The sequence below is a fragment of the Meleagris gallopavo genome, chromosome 16 (assembly GCF_000146605.3).
Source record: "Meleagris gallopavo isolate NT-WF06-2002-E0010 breed Aviagen turkey brand Nicholas breeding stock chromosome 16, Turkey_5.1, whole genome shotgun sequence".
NCBI lineage: Eukaryota > Metazoa > Chordata > Aves > Galliformes > Phasianidae > Meleagris > Meleagris gallopavo.
The window spans coordinates 14,785,575-14,804,048 of record NC_015026.2 but is presented as its reverse complement, the minus strand read 5'-3'; the positions used below and the strand labels follow the sequence as shown (position 1 = coordinate 14,804,048).

The window sequence follows — 18,474 nt, the reverse complement described above, 5'->3', positions numbered from 1 at the left end:
GCCGCCACGGCCGGGCCGGCAGCCGGTGCCCGTGCCGGTGTTGTTGCCGGGCTCCTTGCCGCGCCGCCCTGAGCTGTGCCAGTCAGGGGCGGCAAAATGCGCCTTGGCGTTTCTGCTTCGATGACTGATTGCGGGTTGGTGCCACCGTGGGAACGTTGGAAAGCCGAGTATGAAATGCGTCAGGGTTATTTTGTAATGCAGCAAAGCGCGCTGTGCTTTTCATTTTCACACAGGGTTTATGCAGTACTTGTTTTAGAACACCGGGCTGTCTGCAGGCGGTGTGTGAGCGGTGCAGAGTTCACTGAGCTCTGCAGATACAAAGAAGTAAAGCAGAGATTTGTGTTACCATGAGCTCATCTGGGCACTGCTGGTGCAACACCAGGCCTTCATCAGCAGTGGGCAACTTCAAGCCCAGAGATGGTTGGACGTAAGGAAGAAGTCTGTTACAGTGAAGGAGGTGAGGCCCTGGCACAGACTGCCCAGAGATGTGGTGGACGCTTCATTGCTGGAGACAGCCAATGCCAGAGCTCTGAGCACCTGATGGAGCTGTGCGTGTCCCTGTTCATTGCAGGCAGATGGATCAGATGGCCTTTAAAAGTCCCTACAACTCTAAGAATTCTGTGCTCCTGAATTTGTATGTATGTATATGTTAAGTGAATGTAGCTAGCTGTAACATTACAGCGTGTCATCCAGTGATAATGCTGCCATGAGCTTTAATGGCTGCTGGGGACATTGGAGTTCTGCACAAAGGAACAATCATCCCCATAACTGTTGCTTAATTGATCTTGTCTTCTTGCCAGCATTACCTTGAATTCCCAGGAAGGTGCTCCTATTGCAGAACTGCACCATGGAATTTGTACAGCTGTGACCCAAAGCAGTCGCGCTGCCTCCTTCCCCAGCATTAGCAGTGCTGGTTCTGTGCTCTCACTGCTGGCTTGTGCTCATGGTGCAGCTGATGGGGGGAGCTTCCATGTGTGGCCAGAAAGCACCATTTCCCACCTTGAGCTAACATCACATCCAAGGAAAGCAGTGCCTTTGTATGAAGGATGGCTGCTGTTCTCATGGTTTACAGAAAATGGGATGAACGGCACCTGAAAGTGTTGGTGAGGAGCTGTGGTCAGAATGGAAGGGTTGCTCGGTGGGCAGAACGTGTGTAATGCCTCTGCCAAGGGCTGGCGTAAGGAAACTGCTCTGGATTTCCTGCTGGGTAGTAACAGCTCCGTCAGTGCTGAAATTGGAAGGATGCTTTCTCTTGGGACGTGGTGACAGTTGTGGCTGGAAGACAAATACACAGACTGGTGTGGGAATGCAAGCATCCCATTGGCTTTGAATCTTTGGGGAGTTTGGTTCTGAATGATTAAAAATTAGATAGTATTCATGCTATTGCTGGAGTACCTAGGATGTATTTGGGGTTTGTGTAGCTTTCAGAGGTGAGGCAGACCCGTGCATTTGCTCATTGATTCCAGAACTCCATAGAGTCTCCATAGCTACAGCTTGGCACAACACAGCGCTGAGCAGGGCTGGCCGCACAGCTCTGCAGAGAAGGGAGGAGGACGTCCTGGCCTCCTGGCACCGGCTGCGCTGCGGCTGCAGCAGTGAAGGTGAGCACTGAACAGCAGAGTGTCAGAAATCCCTGCGCTGGAGTGGGTCTGCTGAGCAGAAGGGCAGGTAACCTGCCTCAGTGGAAGCACGAGGCCTGCTGGCCATACACCTTTCTCTTTTCCCCTTTGTATTGACAAGTGTTTGCTGCTCGTGGTGGAAACGTCTGCTGTAAGCCGGCGTTAGGGCCCTGGAGTCACTGGTGCCGTGGAAAAGATGGAGCGGTGGGGAGGAGCCTGGGTTTGGGGAGGTGGAGGCGGGGAGTAGGCGTGAAAATCTGGCCCGACAGGTGGCTGGAGAGAGTTAGAAAGCTTAAGGTGAAAAGTGAGCTTGAGGAGGACAAGAAGGGAAAGACAGCGTGTGGTCTGGGAGGAGAGGGGGTGGGGAACAGTGTTGTTGGGTGGGAGGCTGATTGCTTTGACATCTTTTGTTCCCAGAAGGGTCCTCTTGGTTTTTTTTTGTTTGTTTTCAGTGCATGTACTGATCTGAGGAGGAGGAGGACCAAAAAATTCTCAGGAACCGAAGCAGAGATGAAAGACAAAGCAGAATGAAGCCAACGCAGAGGGTGAGTTCTTTCTGCAGGGGCTATGGACAATTCATATGATTTTCAAATTGGCTGTTACTTGTGGCTGGTGGTACGTCATTGAGAAGGACTGTTTGAAGACGCTTGTTGCATGTTCTTTAGACAGTAACCTCTATAATATATATAATATAATAAAAGTAACCCAAGGGCTGTGTTACAATGAGCAGTGGTTTTCTTATGAACCCTTATATCTTCATGAATGAACAACTCTCCCAGCAAACTGCTCAGCTCATTCTCATCCAAAGGCCCAATACTTTTGTCATTAATCAAGAAAAACTCATGCTGCCTTTAGGGAGATACACCTGGTAACGTCTTGATTCTGGGTGTCTGCGTATGGGCACACAGTGGGTACCAGGGGGGTCGGTCAGATCAGACCTTTCCCAAAATGATATTGAGGAGGGCACAGTTTTGTCTATTTGAATGCCAGGTTTGGGCAGCCAGGATTCCCAGGCCTATATGAAAACTGCCCCTTGCTCTAATCATGTATTTGAAGTTACGTGTAAATCATGTGTAATTCTTTTGTACATAATTGTGCAGGGTAATGACTTGGTGTTTTATGGCAATTTAATGCGCTGGCATTCTGATACCAGGTGCTTTCACCTTTTTTTTTCTGGTAATCTCACTGCATATTTGGGAATTTGTTTCTTGTGGATCTCCTGAGAAAATATAGTTTAGGAAGATGAGAAGGACTGGAGGTGACTGCTTATACTAAAGAAAAATGCTGTTCAGAAATACCTGACAACACCATAGGACTGAATAATTTTGAGGAAATATCGTTAGAAGAACCTTCTGTGATGCCCTGGAAGGGAATGCGTCATTTTGAATAACTCTTTTTCAAAACAGCATAATTCATAAGTATCTTCAGAAGGTCTTTGTCATTTCTCTGCAGTTGCAAAAGGACTCAGTGTGCGACAGGAGCCGTGTGGGGCACTTATCTGAGGTGCCCCCCATCCCCGCTTCTGCTGCAGCTGCACCTTCCAAGTTGCACGAGGTGGGTGTTCTCCTGTCAGGGTAAATGTTGAGTTACGTGTGCTAAAATGATTTTAGGCTCTGTGTGTTACCAGGCTGTGGGCACATCATGAGTAAAGGGCAGGGAAAAGTAAATAAATACTAATTTTAAGTAGTGAGCAGATGGTTGGGTATCTTATTAGTGCTGCTCTTAGTTAGAGGAGTGTTGTTACATCTTCTATTATTATTTGGTTACTAAACCAGTTAAAATTAGTTCATTACATATATGGTTCATTATTATTTGTGGCTGAATTTTTGGATTAAAAATATTTTCCTTCCAGACAGATTGTGATTTATTTACTTTATCTGGCTACATAAGTACTTCATAGCAGTGCACAAAAAAACCTGAATCCAAATGATGGGCCAGAAACAGCTGAGAGCTTGGCAATTGCAGCACAGGTCTGAATAGGCTGGTACAGCTGCACAAATAAATCCCATGTGCCAGCATTTAGTGGGAGGAGGAAGAGAGGGCAGGCATCTCCTGCCATGAGCAGCCTCACAGTTCCCCATCTGCCTCATTTGTGTCCGCACTTCGTTTCCCCAATGGCGTCTCTTAAAAGATATCTTAATATCTTAAATATCTTAAAAGATATTGTTTGTGAAGAAATTGGAGTGTATTCTGCTGTGTCATTTTGCACTTCATTTGAAATTTGAAAATTTTAACTGCAAGATATATTCTAATTTTTTACAAAAGGTAAAATAATTAAATGAAATGTTGCATATACTTTTTTAATTGTCATCCAGAAACCAATTAGACGTGCTAGGGATGTGTCGAGGTTTATACAAGATGGTTTAGCCACTGACATTTGTGTCCCATAGGCAATACACTTTTGCCAGGTGACTTTTTCTCGTCTCCAGAGGGCAGATTTTCTCCTGGTGGATGCTTTGTCCAAGCAGTTGCCTTCAGTAGACCACTGGCAGAATTTTGCATCCAGCAGTTCTGTGTAGTGGGGAAGAAATAATGCAGTTTTGAAAGCAGACCTCACTGAGAGAAGAGCTGAGAATTCAGAGTTCGTGTTGAATTCAGTTCCTAAGGATAGCTGGGGACTTTCCTGGAACATCTCCACATCTGTGAATTAGTTTTAATTTTTGTATCAGATCATCCCCCCCCAAATTGTACTTCAGGGACCTACTCACCTGTCTTGTGTGTGCAGTGGAAGAAATGGAGCTGGAAAGATTGTGTGAGTTCACAAAAGCTGATGTAAGGAATATGGTTGCAGCAGTGGTGTGGCTGCCTCTGTCTCTGCTGGCATGGTCAGCCTCCTTAGTTAGAACAAAAGTGCAAGGCAGGAGTAATGATCTTGCATTATCAGATATTCCAGATTGACAAACTACCATAGCTGTTCTCACTAAACCTCATCACAGACTGGAAAATATTGATGTATTTGCAAGCTGCATCTGTAGGTGAAGTGGAAACCAGCTGTTTTGTGCTGGTCCTCTCAGAGGTCACAAAATGCTAAAATAAGCTAAACTGCAGCTTCTAAACAAAAGGCAAGGGAGACAAGGGAACCAAAGGAGAGATGTCATTAACGTATTTAGAAGGTTTTTTGAGAAACATGTGAAACTGATTACGGAAATGCTGTGTTGTGAAGAGATAAAAATGGGCAGTAGAGGTATGGCTGTGTATTCCAACTAAGTAAAAAAGCATTAAACCAGATGTAATATGGAAACAGAAGCTAAAAATGAGTTTAGAAGAATGAGTTTAGGAGCCATGATGTTGTCTATGTAGATTGCTCTGGAAAAAAAATGCCTCTTTATTTCCATGGAAGAGACAACAGATAGGAGCACAATTACACCATTTGATAGAGCAAATTCTTACCTACAAAGCACTGCTTTTCAGCACAGTCATCACCATTACTGTGCATTTCCACCAGCAGTGAGCAAGAGCTGCATGCTGCACTCGTACAGATCTGCACCAGCAGAGGTGTACATTCATTGTTCTGTCTTATGTACCCCCTGAGTGTGTATCTTCACTAAAAATAACTTCAGTCCCACATTCTTTATGCCTGTGACTCTTGTTCAAATTCTAACCTAAACTGATGAAGAGCCAATCCATTGATAGTAATTGACTTGTGAAGGAACATGGAGTGAGCAGATGGAAGAAATCTACTACAAATCCTGTATTGATGTGGGGGAGAAAGATGAGAATAAAATTTTTTATTTGTGTTATTATTCCACTATTGCAAGTATTGAGTGTAGGCAGGTAGTTAACAAAGGCTGGAGAAATAGGAATTTCCTCAGTGTAAGCAAACATAAGGAGAAGGAGAAGATGGGGAGGGAGAGGGTGCTAGCTAGATCCTGATGCTTTTGTTCGTCTGTTTTGAGGGGGGGCAGGGCATGATTGCTCCCACTAGAGTTGTGTAAAATTACTCCTTTCTATGAGTGGAGCATTGGGATGTAAAATAAATTAGTCTTCAAATTACTCTGAGTCAGACTTGTGTATTTGCCTGTAGTGCTAATTGGTCTGCTGCCCTGTTCTAGCACTGAGAAGAAGTAAAATCACTGTGCTGTGTCTAACTATGGCTTTTCTTACCCCTCCCATTTCAGCTTGTTCTTAAGAGCAGATGCTATCCTCGTTTGATGCAAGAAGCATCATGGACTTTGGCAGCTCCATTCAAAGAGCAGAGTTACCACCGAAGCCCCAGTGACTCCATAGCTAATAACTACACTCCTACTGCACGGGACTTAAAGCTGAAAAATCTTCACATATTGAAGTCCTCTTCGATGACGAGGACATCACCAGGTCCAGCAGGGCAGGAAGCAGTCACACCATGTATCCGTATTTGAATCTGTCTATGGGCTTAGCCTTGTTTGTTGTGTTTGTTGTCTTTTCATGCATTATCTGGCAAAGTGACTCTTCCCTGGTAAGTGCTTACAAGTGTGTTACCTCGGGGTCAGGACAGACAAGTTTCCAAAAGCACGCATAACTTTACTAAAGGTAAGGCCAGTTTGTGGTCAATTTGTGAGGTTCATCCTTCCAAATAGTCACGTGCAGTTATTTGGAGGAAGTTGTGTGCAGCGTGGAAAGTGAAGGTGATACAACTCAGCTCTGATTATTGTCAGAAGTAAAAATGGGTACCAGCAGCACAGCACAGAAACAGGTTCAGTGTGCAGACATGCACTTCTGCTGTGCTCGTGTTCACAGGGAACGGGCATCAGTCATCCTCTGAGCATCAGCTCCAGTAACCTTGCTTAATTCACTTCTCATACCTCAACCTTGCAGCTGATGTGTTAGCAACCTGTGCACACATACAATTCCTACAGTATGAAATAAATCGTGCTGCTGATTCAAAAAATATTGTGATGTAATGCAAATAAGGATATTAAGAATTGCTTCTGCTGTTTAAGTTTACCTATATATGTATCTATATAGCAAAAACATTGCTCAGATGTTATCTCACTCATTGCAAGTAATAAATTAACTCAATTACTTAGTGTGTTAAGTAAAAAATTAGCTCAATTACTTAGTCTGTTAATTGAAGAACTAAGAACTCAGGTTTCTTTCATTATTATCTAGTTAGAAGCCCCCTGTCTGAGCAGTGACACATCCATAAAGCGCTGTTTCCTACACAACGTTTGTAACGCACACGTGTCCTACGTGGCTGCTTTGCTCCTCCAAAGTTGTAAGAACTGTTTATTTTCCCTGGGGTAGATGGTGTGTAATAGATTCAATATCCACTTATTTCCCTGTGCATCGTGTAAGAAGTGATTATTTTGTTTCATTAGGTGTCTTTACAGTTTCTTAGTTATACACCTGGTTCTTCTACTCCGTGTGCTTCTGTGGTATGTGAATGGGATGTGGGGGCAGGTCACAGTATTGGAGAAAATTTGTGATGTATTTATTTATGGTTTAAAGTCCCATCTGTTTGTACACCTGGTAAGAATTTGCACTTCTCCCATTTTTTTACATGTAATAGATTTGGTGGAACAATATATCTTATTGAACTGCTTTAAAATTCAAAAGCGAGTGCAGCAGGGCAGAAAAGATGGTCTGTGCAGAGGGTTGGGACAGCACTGACATTGCAGGGCTGAGCCCTGGCCCTCAGCAAGGTTCTGTGCCACGTGGTTAGCTTTGATTCAGATCAGCGTTTGAAAATATGTACGTATGTCATTTTCTTAACTGGTGCTCAAAGCTCTAAAAGAATTGGCACCTTCCAGGAAGAGGCTCGAAACTGCTCCAAGAAGTCCACGTGGTTCTGATAGGTAATGTTCTGTAGCGGTGTAACAACACACAGAATCACAGCTATTTGTCTTATTTGAGTTGTGCTTTGATTTTCTTTTGACTTGGAGGATGTGATGTGCTTCCAAGCATGAGATGTTAAGTCTCTTCAAAAGGTATGTGTATCATCTTGACATTCTCCTGTGTTCTAAGCCAGCATCGTTCACTTCTTAGTGGCAGAGTACATTCAAGTCATGGGCGTGCTGACAGTGCCCTCCTTTCACAGTTATTGACTTGAGAATCCCGAATTTAGGTGGTGGAGATACAGCTCCCAGCTGTGCTGTGAGCCTTTAAATGCTTCAAATGCTCCTGGAGTTGTGTCAAATTGAGCATTCTACTCTAGTGAGTATTTCTTTTTACCTTGTTGTTGTTGTTGCTTGTCTTCCTCTGAAAAACAGGGAGAAATAGTCCTCTCTGGCATTGCTCTGGTCATTGGTCTGTGTTAAGGTAAGGTGGGGATCTGTGCCATAAGAACGATACAGGGGGATTAACATTCTGTTCAACTAAGAGCTTGATAATGTGCAGTAAGCCAGGTCTGCAGCAGCAGGCTGAGTGCTGCTCATCCTGGGCAATGCAGGCAGGATCCCAGTGGAGAGCACTGTGTAGTCCTGGCAGCGAGGGCTGCAGTGTAACATACGAGGGCTGCTCCGAAAGTAATGCCTTCTCTTTCGTTACACTGCCCCGCGCTGTCAGAGGCAGATGTTAGTGGGATGGCAGCAGAGGTTGAACCTTCCCACCAACACTCCGTTACATTTTATTGTCTTAATGGCACCCGCTGACATTCATCAATGCCTGTGAACATTTATGGAGACCCAGCAGTGGCTGCTGGCACAGCGAGGGGTCGGTGCTGCATTTCAGCAGTGGTGACAGCAACTGTGGTTCACCTCTGCTGCTGCAGATCTGTACGAGCACGACATGGAGCTCTTGTTCATTGCTGGTGAAGATGCAGAGCTGGTGGTGGTGACTGCACTGAAAAACAGTATTTTGTGGCTGAGAATTTGCTCTACCAAATGGTGTTATTGTGCTCTTTGTATCTATTGTCATTTCCATGGAAATAAAGAGAGACATTACTTCTGGAGTGACCCACCTATATTTGCAAATGAGACTATTTGAACTTTGGCTGAGATTGTTAAGATTTTGGAAAGAGAATCACCTGAAAGTGGGTGAGAGCTTGGGCATAGTAGCTATTACTGTGAGGAGATCTGGCTCTGGTAGAATTGCTTGCAAGATGTTGCCCATCTCAGCAGTACTGCATAGCTGGGAAGTTTACATGATTAGTTAAAGTGGCAGCTGGTTTTCTCTCTGTTAAAGTAAATTGCTATCTTCAACAATTTTACGGAGTTTCTCTTATGAATCATTGAAGCACTTCATCATAGGCCGTATTTGTCCTTAGAGCAGAGGGGTGTAGTCTGTCCACGTTGATTTGAGTATCCACTGAAGCTTCCTTGCTCACAAAGCTGTGTTTTGTTTCAGAAGTACCCCGGCATTACGCACTTTGGATCTCGTTTCCCTGCGTGCAGCTGCTCATAGGCCAGAGTTAGATGCTACACGTTACACAGAAGATCAACCACTGACTCCAGAAGAGCAGTTTGTTGTCATGCACTCACATGAGGAGGAGATGGATAAGCGAGAAATGCCACCTTCAGGAAACGATATGGAGGTATTTACTGTTCATTTCCATTTGGAAAGCAGTAGCAGCAGTGCATTGTCGGCATTACATCTGTAAACTCTTTGCTTAAATGGAGCTGAGAAGAGGACAACTGAGGTTTAGGAGATGCAAATAGGAATATCTAGCAAACTGCTGTTAAATTTTGCTTCCATTCGTACTTGCTTCTCAGTTTGCTTTCTATATAATGATTTTGCAAATAAAACTGTCTTCCCAAATTTGTAACCTCACACATTGGTGGCTTCTACTTCAGAGGTGGGAAATTTAGTGTGTTGCACTAAATTTCAAAACAGATATAAGTGTGATCACAAGTGTGTCAGACATTTAAAGAGAATTGGGAGATAGGCACAGCTACAACTCATGATGTTACCTTTTGGTTGCAGAAAAGGTTCAAGTAATAGAAAAAACCCAAATGATTTTGAAGTAATCATAGTAATCATAGCAATGAGGGGAGAACTCGCTGTGGCCTTCCAGTATTTGAAGGGAGTGTATAAAAAGGGGGGGGATACGACTGTTTACATGGGTGGATGGTGATAGGACAAGGCGAATGGTTTAAACTGAGACAGGGGAGGTTTAGGTTGGACATTAGGAGGAAGTTTTTCCCCCAGAGGGTGGTGAGGCACTGGAACAGGTTGCCAAGGAGGCTGTGGATGCCCCATCCCTGCAGGCATCCAAGGCCAGGCTGGATGTGGCTCTGGGCAGCCTGGGCTGCTGGTTGGTGACCTGCACAGAGCAGGGGGTTGGAGCCAGATGAGCCTTTTAACCCAGGCCATGCTATGGTTCTGTGGTAATTCACTGTCTGCTGGACACTCCCTACACAGGTGTAATATTTTAAATGTTGTTTTGCAGCGGTATTGGCACTACGTGCACAGCGCCGTGCAGGAGGACGTGTTGGCACCTCAGGATGAGGAAGTGATGAATGTAATTTTACAGCACATTCCATCTTGTATTCTTGCTAACCCCTATCTGGAGAATTCGCTTGTGAGTTTAAAAGAAGAGGTTAAGGAAGACTATTGTATCAGCCTGATGAAAGCCATTGGTAAGACTTGTAATCTCACAGTGATTGAGCATATGTAAACTGTTGCACTTGGAAAGCAGATCTGCTTTCTGTTCTTAGCACTGGTGGAGGGTTCTGTCAGGGTCAGCAGAACTGCAGTGGATGGTGGATGGCAGAATGTCAGCATTCTTCCTAAAGTTCCATATTGAACAAACACCTGTGTATTCAACCTCTGCCAAGGAGGTGATTTTGTGAGTCAGACTTTATATGCTCTTGTTGTGCACATATATCCATTTGCTTTCCATACCACACTCCAGGAGTTTTGGAGCCTATTAGGGACCTTGATACAAACACAATATAGCAGCAATGACTCCAGAGATATTCGGTGTGCTTTTTGGGAGTGCATATAGAGGGGCAGGAGGGGCAGAGCTGTTCATTCCAAGTGCAGGGGAACTGCAAAAGGAGGTGATGTCAATGCAGAAAATGGGAAATCTGTGCCTGTCCTCCTTCACGGGACGCAGGCTGATGGGAAGGCAGACTTGGGTGTATCAGTGGTCACAGAGTGCTCACCAGTGTGAGCAGAACAAAGAGAGCCAGTCCCTGATGGGGGTCTTGGTGATAAAGGGTTGCTTCTCGTTCTATTTTGTGTAGTGTGAGTTATACCTATAACAAGGGTTTATTTTCTATAAAATGGCAGTAGGTAAGAATCAGTTTTAGTTTTTAGCAAATCAGAGAACTGTTTTACAAATGAAATGTGTTTTCTCAGAACTTGTACCTGGGAATTGAGCAGTGCCTACTCCATCAGCTGACAGCAGCCCTTGGTGTGCAGCACTGTGTGCAGCTGCAGTTGCTTTCTGACTTCTGCAGAAGCCATGTTATAAGGCATGGCATTTATTTCCACTTGTGTTACAGTGAACACAAAGCCATCCTCTTTAAACACAGATGCCACATTTGGCAGCATTCAGCTTTCCCACTTTGAATTTTTTAAAATCTGTTGATCATCAAATATTTGTAGTCTCCTTTTCACATGGAAAAGGAGCGTGGAAAGGAGAGACTGCTCGGTTTTCACTCTGCTTTCTCCACTCTCCAATATCCAAGTAACCTTTAATTTGCTTTTCTTTGTTGGTATAGTCTCAGTGTTTGTGGTTCCCATATGTGGGAGAGCTCAGTGTGTAACTCAGGTTTTGCAGACGTTCTTGGGGCCGGCAGTACGGAGCTCTGTCCTCTGGGAGAGAACACACATCAGCCTTTTGTGTGCCACACTCTTCCTAGATGCAATGAGGGCTTCATGCAATAATTTCTGCATTCACAAACATTTAAGAAGCTTTCTAAAAATCCTGCTTGGAAGGGAGATATTTCCACCCTCAGTTTGTGGACCAGGGAGGAACTGAAGCACCCATTACTCACCTTGGGAGGACAGGATGAAAAGCTGTTTCTACACCTCCTGATTTTAGAGCCACGACCAGACCCTGTTTTATTTTTCCAAAATAACTTTATGTGTATGTTGGTAACTTGATTATTGTGCTGTATTTCACTGAGAAAAACTTAGAAGGAGCGGCAGTGCAAATTTTAAATGAAGAATTCCATGCTCTATGTGAACTACAGAAGACTGTGTTTTCATACGCATGACCGTGTGTGCAGTCTCACCGCAATATGTATCTGATTTATTCTAGTCGATTACGTCCTGATGGATCCAGCTGAGAGAGAGAGACTGCTGATTGGAAGTACCCCGCGCCCTTTTCCCCTGAGAGTCATCCGGGCACCCGTCCCATGGCACAGCTCTTACAAAGAAGCAAAAAGCTGGAATGAAAGCAATCTCTTTGTTGTGAATCCGCTGATGCACACTTTACATCAGCTTTGGCTTTCTGAGTAAGAAATCGCAATTAAAAGTATGTTCGAACTGTATGGCTTCGTTAGAGAGTGCATCTGCTGGCTGATGCTGCAGAGCTCTGAGCGGGGGGAAGTGGAGGGAGAATGACAAAATCTGTTCTGTTTTCTAAAGATTGTTTCATTTTCAGAGCCTGCAGGAATCTCAGCCACGGAATGGTTGTTTCCTGCAGAGTCTGACTGTGAGTGAGGAATGTGGACTCAGTGCTATGAAAAGATCATCCCCTTTGTTAAATGGTGTTATCCCAAATTCACTTTGGGATAAGACTTGATGCTCAGTGAAATAGTAATGTAGAATTCTCATTGTTATTGCTGAAATTAACAGAAGAAAAGCTTTCGCCTCTGCTAAAACTGAGTCTGTTTCAGTTGGAAGTTGCTCTGGGGACTCTGTGGCATGTTTTCATGGGGAATTAAATATGGTGTTTAGTAACCCTAGTTACTAGTAACCTTTTACCATTTAAACATTGATGAAATGTAGTTGTTTTTTTTTCTCCTAGAAGGTACCCAGGTAGGTGCTTTTTACTATTACTGTGGGGCAGAAGCAGGAGCTGTCATTCTGGGTGCCCTTACTGTCTGGATTCACTAATAAACCTACAAAAAATACAAGAAATATTCTGACCATTTTATCAAAAATTAACGTAAGTTGAAATCTGTGAAATGCCAAATGAAATTTGTGAAGCTCTTTACATTTGCTAACTGCAAAGGACAGTTGAGCGAACAACCAAGCAAAAACTGTTTAAATGCACTTGCTGGACCAGTTGGCAGTGATGTGACTTGCATAAGCAAAGAGGTATATTTGTGTTTGTAAGTTCATTCAGGACCTGACTGTGTATCACTGTGGGTTTTTGCTTGTTTAAACCAAGGTCCTTGAAGTGCCTGCTGTTTGCTCTCCATAGGTACAGCTGCCTGAGGTTTGTTCGCACTGAGGAGATCCGTGGAGGAGAGCTGCCGCTGCTGCCTGCCGGCTTTGTGGGCGCCGTTCGCAGGCACTGTGTGGAAGCTCGTGATGTTCTCCTGAACAAGTCAGTGCCACCCGTCGTGACAGTGGGAGATGGGTATCTTAGGGTCTGACCTACGGCAAGAACTGCACATCTCAGTTTTATTTTCTGGCATGAAGTAGCAGTAAATTTGCTCGTATATAGAAGTGTTAGAGTTCTGATTTAGCTAATGTAAGCTAAGAGAACACGATTACATTTCAGTTTCTACTCCTATGGATTTCATTTGCAAGATGAAGATCCGTAGTTAGGTATGTGTTACAGGTCCTCACCAGGTAAAATGAAGTACAAAATTCTCACTGACTGCAGCAGTAAGCAGCCATTCCCATTCTGATCCAGGCCACACTGCTGTCAGTGGAAAACTCCCTTTGTTTGCAGGTACACTCACCTGTAAGTCCCTGTATGCTGAGGCATCTCTGAAGAGGAAAGAAATATGGAAGCAGAGAAGTAACCTTGGTGTTAGGCAGGTGGCACTGATGGCCTCAGGAAGTTTTCGGACTGTCTGTTCTCTGGTTAGTTAAGTGGAACCACACAAAACCATAGGCCCATTCACTGTTATCTGTGAGAAAGTGAGTGGTCCGACCAATTAATATTTCAGAGCGTTAGACATGCGGAATGTTGTTGAACAGTGTATTTTGAGGGTTGGATTTATTTTTCAGCTTTGTAGCCATTTTACAGTGTATAATTGTAATTGACTTTCTTATTTATTTCAATACATTTGGAATGAATGTGGAAGCCTTTGGATTGTAAGCGTTTCCCCAAAGATGTGAATGTTTGCCCAATCTGACATTAACCTGGGACGTTTTGTTTTGGTGTGAACCTGTAGATATCAGTTAACTCACGCTGTTTACAAAGGAAACAAAGAAAAGAACTCCGTGGTTAGATGTGTTTCCTTTTAAAAGCTGTCTCTAGCTTCAGCTCACTGAGAATCCTCATTAAGCCGTATCTGTTTCCAAGGGGTGGCTGAGATGGCAGTGGTTCCAGAGACAGGCACCTGAACCAAAGGGAAAAATGAACGATAGAGAAAAGCATCTGGATGCTGAAAGAGCAATTGGAACCATGAGGGTGCTCACAGCAGAGCAAATGGGAATAAACTGACACTAGGTAGCTGGAAACTAGAAGGAAGGAAGGCTAAATCTGCCCCCTGTCTGCAGGAGTTGTGACCAGAAATGTGGCCTTTTCAGTGTGGAAATCAGTCATTTAAAAAGGTGTCTGGCGCTGGTAGGTGACTGTGTTCTGTCATCAGGATCTCAAGGCTCCCATTTAATGCTGATAATTTGTCACCAGTGTTTCACATCCATTTAAAATAGTCTTAGGGACCCATGCTAACAAGTATCTTTACCTTAAAAGATGGTGTTTCTCCAAGTGGAGGCAGATGCAGTTTAGTCTGACAGCTTGTTATCAATTCTTTGCTTGCTTTTTGGATTGTGCATATTCTTTGGGTGATTTCCAGCTTAGATTTCATTACAAGGAGCAAAGGAAGCCTGAGAAGCTTTTAAAAACTTTGCCTTGTTTTCTTTTAGGTGGATCCCAACTTGTGCATCCATTTTACGTGATGAGAAAAGGAAGTGGCTTCATTTTGCTCCTGGAAATGACAGTGATTCACCCCAGCAAATCGAGAGCTACTTCAGCTCTGTGGCGAGTCTCATGTCGTTACAGCTCCGTCAGATGGTTGTTAGCTCTTTGGAGGACCTTCTTAGGTTTTTTATGATGCACGAGGTATGTGCCACGAGGTGTATCTCTGCTCACTGTTTCCAGGGTTATGGGGGGATGGTAATTCATGCAGTCACGAAACGTAATACTCTTTGAGGGCTGAAATACTCCAGATAGCTTTAGCCTTACTGGAATAGGGCTGAGCCCTTCGGATCACCATTCCTACTCAGTGGATTTTTTTCAAGGGTGAAGAACTATTTACTCAGATAATGATTTTGCAGGCCTGGGTTATAATTAACTGGAAGAGTTTTCGACTCCATCATGAGAGGATGTGCTATTTTTTAATGGCATTTTTCAGTTTTATTTGCCTTGACCTTAACCTGGCCAAACTGTTCTTATGAAAGCACTCAAATAACCCTCTTTCACATTAGACGTGTGCAGCTGTATGTAATCCTTTGCAGAGAGAACTTGTGTATGGTGTCCTGTCTATACCAGATGGGTGCCCCATATTATTTCAAGCAATGTGTTTAATTATGAAAATGAACTGCAAGAGATTCTGTGATCTTTTGGCTACCATAGAGTTGTCTCATAGTGGAAGTGAGTTTATTAAATATCAGGTCACACAGAATACCTGCTGTGATAAGGCGGGAGCCATAATGAGTATGGCAGCTGAAATGCTGTGTGGCAGGCAGAGGTCAGACATGATGGGCCATGGCAGGCTCACCTTGTGTCCGGCTGCTGCTGCTTTTTGTTTGGTGGCTTGAAATTCTTACAGCTTCCACATTACCATTCTAAATGTGGGTTAGCATTTTGTTACTGTAAAAGCAATTTGGAGGTAGGGCAGTTCTTATTAACCATCAAGACAATTAAAGCAAGCAAAAAAACCCTACAGAATCTTGTATTTGATGCTGGGCTTTATTTCTGATAATGATTTTTTCTTTGCTTTGGGTTTTAGTTCTGCGTGGCAATTAGTGCTTCTGTTACGTAGTAAAGACTGAGGGAATTAGGCTTAGCCCCAGCTTCCTAATTCCGTGTCTTACAGATTCCTTTAGGAGTTGGCATCTAAACATCTTGTATGTTGGTGCAGCAGTGTTCTGATTAAGAGCTGGTGAAGAAAATCCCATCGGTGCTCTGTAGTTAAGAGTGGGTACATGGGTTACATTTAAATGACTACAGTTATAATTGATTTATTTGGCATGTTCAATTTCCATTCTTTTCCCCAAGGATGGGAGTGATTTTTCAGAACCCTATCAAGAAATGCAGTTCTTTTTGCCTCAAATACTGATAGTCAAACTGAGTGTGGAAGAACCCAAGATTGTCTTTGAGCCACCTTTGAAAGGATGTTGGGATTTCATCAGTCTGTGCTTCAGGGAGATCCTACAAAGTGCGGAGGGACTTCCAAAGGTACTGCACAGATTGCAGCTCCGTATAAAATACAACATGAATTAAAAACACGTGGTATAAAATGTTACCTATGAGGCAGAAAACTCTCATATACACTGTACCAGTGAGAGTCACATACAAGGAACTGCATTTTGTGTTATAGACGATACTGTAAATGCTCTCACATCACTTGCAGTGATTCCTTTTAGGTAGAGAGAATTCTCTTTCCACAACTACAAAGAAATGACCTCACTCTCAGTACAGTCAAACCAGACGAACCGTTGTTTGCAGAGTATATAAACAAACTTGAAGAGATCTTTGAGAGCAACATGCTTGGTCCACAGAGGTAAGTTTTGTCTTTGACTCTTTTGCCCTTCTCATTCTCACATTCCTAAAAACACTGATCTATTTGACTCAAACATTAAACAATTTGAGCCAATTTGTTTCTTGCTATAACAGATCTTCACATTGGAAGCTCGTCTTTGTTTTTGTCATCTTCTGTGTTTAAGGTACTTAAACATATACAGGAAATACAACCATCTTTTGAACAACAGTGCACAGCAAGACGTTACGGATTTCTTGAATGGAAGTCCATCCTTAGGAGCTTTAAGAGAGGTAATACATAACTGACAACCGCTGTGCGTTCATACAGCACCTCACACCTGTAGGTCACTCCAAAAGTAGTGCCTCCTCTTTATTCCCATGGAAACTACAACAGAGACAAAGAGCACAGTAATGCTATTTGATAGAGCAAGTTTTCAGCTACAAAACACTGCTTTTCAACAGTCACCACATTTGCTGTGCATTTTCACCAGCGATGAACAAGAGCTGTGTACTGTGCTCGTGAAGATCTGCCCCAATGTCACTGTCACCACTGCTGAGATGCAGCACCCACCTCTCACTGTGCCAACACCCACTGCTGGGTCTCCATAAACATTCATAATTGTTGATGAACAGCAGGGAGTACCATTTTTTATTCATGGAGGAATTCAGTGACTCCCCTTTGCTTCATCTGCACTTCCACATCAGACGCCATTCTCTTGGAGTGCCCCGTTCTGTCAGGTCTGTCGCGCAGCAATAAAAAGTAATGGAGCGTTGGTGGGAAGGTTCATGCTGCCATCTCACCAACATCTGCCTCTGTCAGCATCGGCCGTCACATTAAAACAGGAGGCATTACTTCTGGAGCAGCCATCATACATTGCCATTCTGAAGAGTTTGAATTCAGATGGTTTGTTTTACCCTTGGGAACACCTGGGAATCCATCTCCCTTACTCCATAGGGCTGCTATGCTGAAGAATAGTTCTCTCTGGCCTTCTTCTCTGGGTTTTGTTGGATGCCAGGCAAAGGCTGTCCGGAGTACCTGGTGAATCTGGGTCTTGCTGGTCTGTTGGCTGTCTTGTCGTTAGCCCTGCCCACTTTCTTTGCTGCGTTTGTGAGTTAACCTCTGCCCGAATACTTCCTGAGGTAGTATTCATCTTCTGGTGTTCCTTAATGTGCCATTCTCCTGTGCGAAGATTTCAACCCCGTTTCCTTGTTGGGAATTAATTAGCTGTTGTTTAGCATCTTTCGTCTATAAGCTTGAAGGACAAACATCGAATCTATTATTTTCCATTGTTAGAAGATTGACAGCTTCACAGAACTGAAAAGAGAGATCGCTTCCATGCGTGTCACTGTCCCTCTGGCCATGTTCTGCCTGGATGCTGCACAGCTGAACGAGGAACTCTGCATTCGGACTCAAAGTCTTAGAGATGCACTGATTGAATTTGAGGTGATGGAAAACAGGGAGTTAAATAAAAGGTACGTGTTGTTAATATGTGTGATTGTTGCTTTCTGTGTGCACTGCTGCTGTGTATCTGTGTCTGAGATAGCCGCGTTCACCAGCTGCCTCTTCTACCAGCACCAGGCGTGTGCAGGGAAGTACCCCAAAGTGAGTGTGCAAAAGGAACAGAATGCTTTCCCTGCTGGCACCCAGCTAAAGCAGAGTGCAGAATGCAGTCTGTAGATCAGCTTCTCTTGTATCTGACTTTTTTTTTTTTCCCCTAGGGAAGCAGTGGTTCTGATTACATACTTGTGGCAAATTTAACAATAGTACATTTTTAAAAAATTAAAATGAGGATATAATTTGACTTTATTGTGATGGGATAATCATGGATCTCTGAAATTAAAAAAAAAAAAAATTACCATCAGGGAAAGAATTCTTTCACAGTCAATAGAGACAGACAGTAGCTGTTTTGTTTCTGTTTTAAAGGAAAGGTTCACCTCACTTACTGTTGGAAATATCCAAGTCATTTATCAGGACGGTATCTCTGATGAAGCAGGTTCTATTCGCAATTGCAATGGCGGGCCTCCTGCAAGCAGGAGAGCACCCAGAAAACAGCGTTACATCTTTTATTCCCTACTGCCCGATGCTTATCCCGTTCTCCCCTAGTTCCTCATTGGCTGAGTACTGCAGGTTCACAATCTTCTCAACGCTTCACTAAACAT

At 43.7% G+C, this 18,474-nt stretch overlaps 2 protein-coding genes across 2 annotated transcripts in view; one reads left to right on the top strand and one right to left on the bottom strand.

Annotated features, from left to right (window-relative positions):
- Nucleotides 1–555, bottom strand: part of TMEM159 (transmembrane protein 159) — a 5,666-nt gene extending 5,111 nt beyond the window's left edge. Inside the window, exon 1 of the mRNA XM_010719932.3 lies at nt 538–555. The gene's annotated coding sequence lies outside the window, so the exon portion shown is untranslated. The remainder of the gene's footprint in view (nt 1–537) is intronic.
- A 713-nt stretch (nt 556–1,268) lies between these two features.
- DNAH3 (dynein axonemal heavy chain 3) overlaps nt 1,269–18,474 on the top strand; it is a 63,035-nt gene continuing 45,829 nt past the window's right edge. The window contains 14 exon segments of the mRNA XM_010719934.3: nt 1,269–1,601; nt 2,072–2,164; nt 3,072–3,173; nt 5,738–5,963; nt 7,324–7,393; nt 8,883–9,069; nt 9,925–10,114; nt 11,746–11,941; nt 12,856–12,981; nt 14,478–14,673; nt 15,832–16,011; nt 16,200–16,336; nt 16,500–16,605; nt 17,609–17,787. Of these exon segments, the coding sequence (XP_010718236.1) occupies nt 2,147–2,164; nt 3,072–3,173; nt 5,738–5,963; nt 7,324–7,393; nt 8,883–9,069; nt 9,925–10,114; nt 11,746–11,941; nt 12,856–12,981; nt 14,478–14,673; nt 15,832–16,011; nt 16,200–16,336; nt 16,500–16,605; nt 17,609–17,787 (1,913 nt within the window). The 5' untranslated portion in view covers nt 1,269–1,601; nt 2,072–2,146.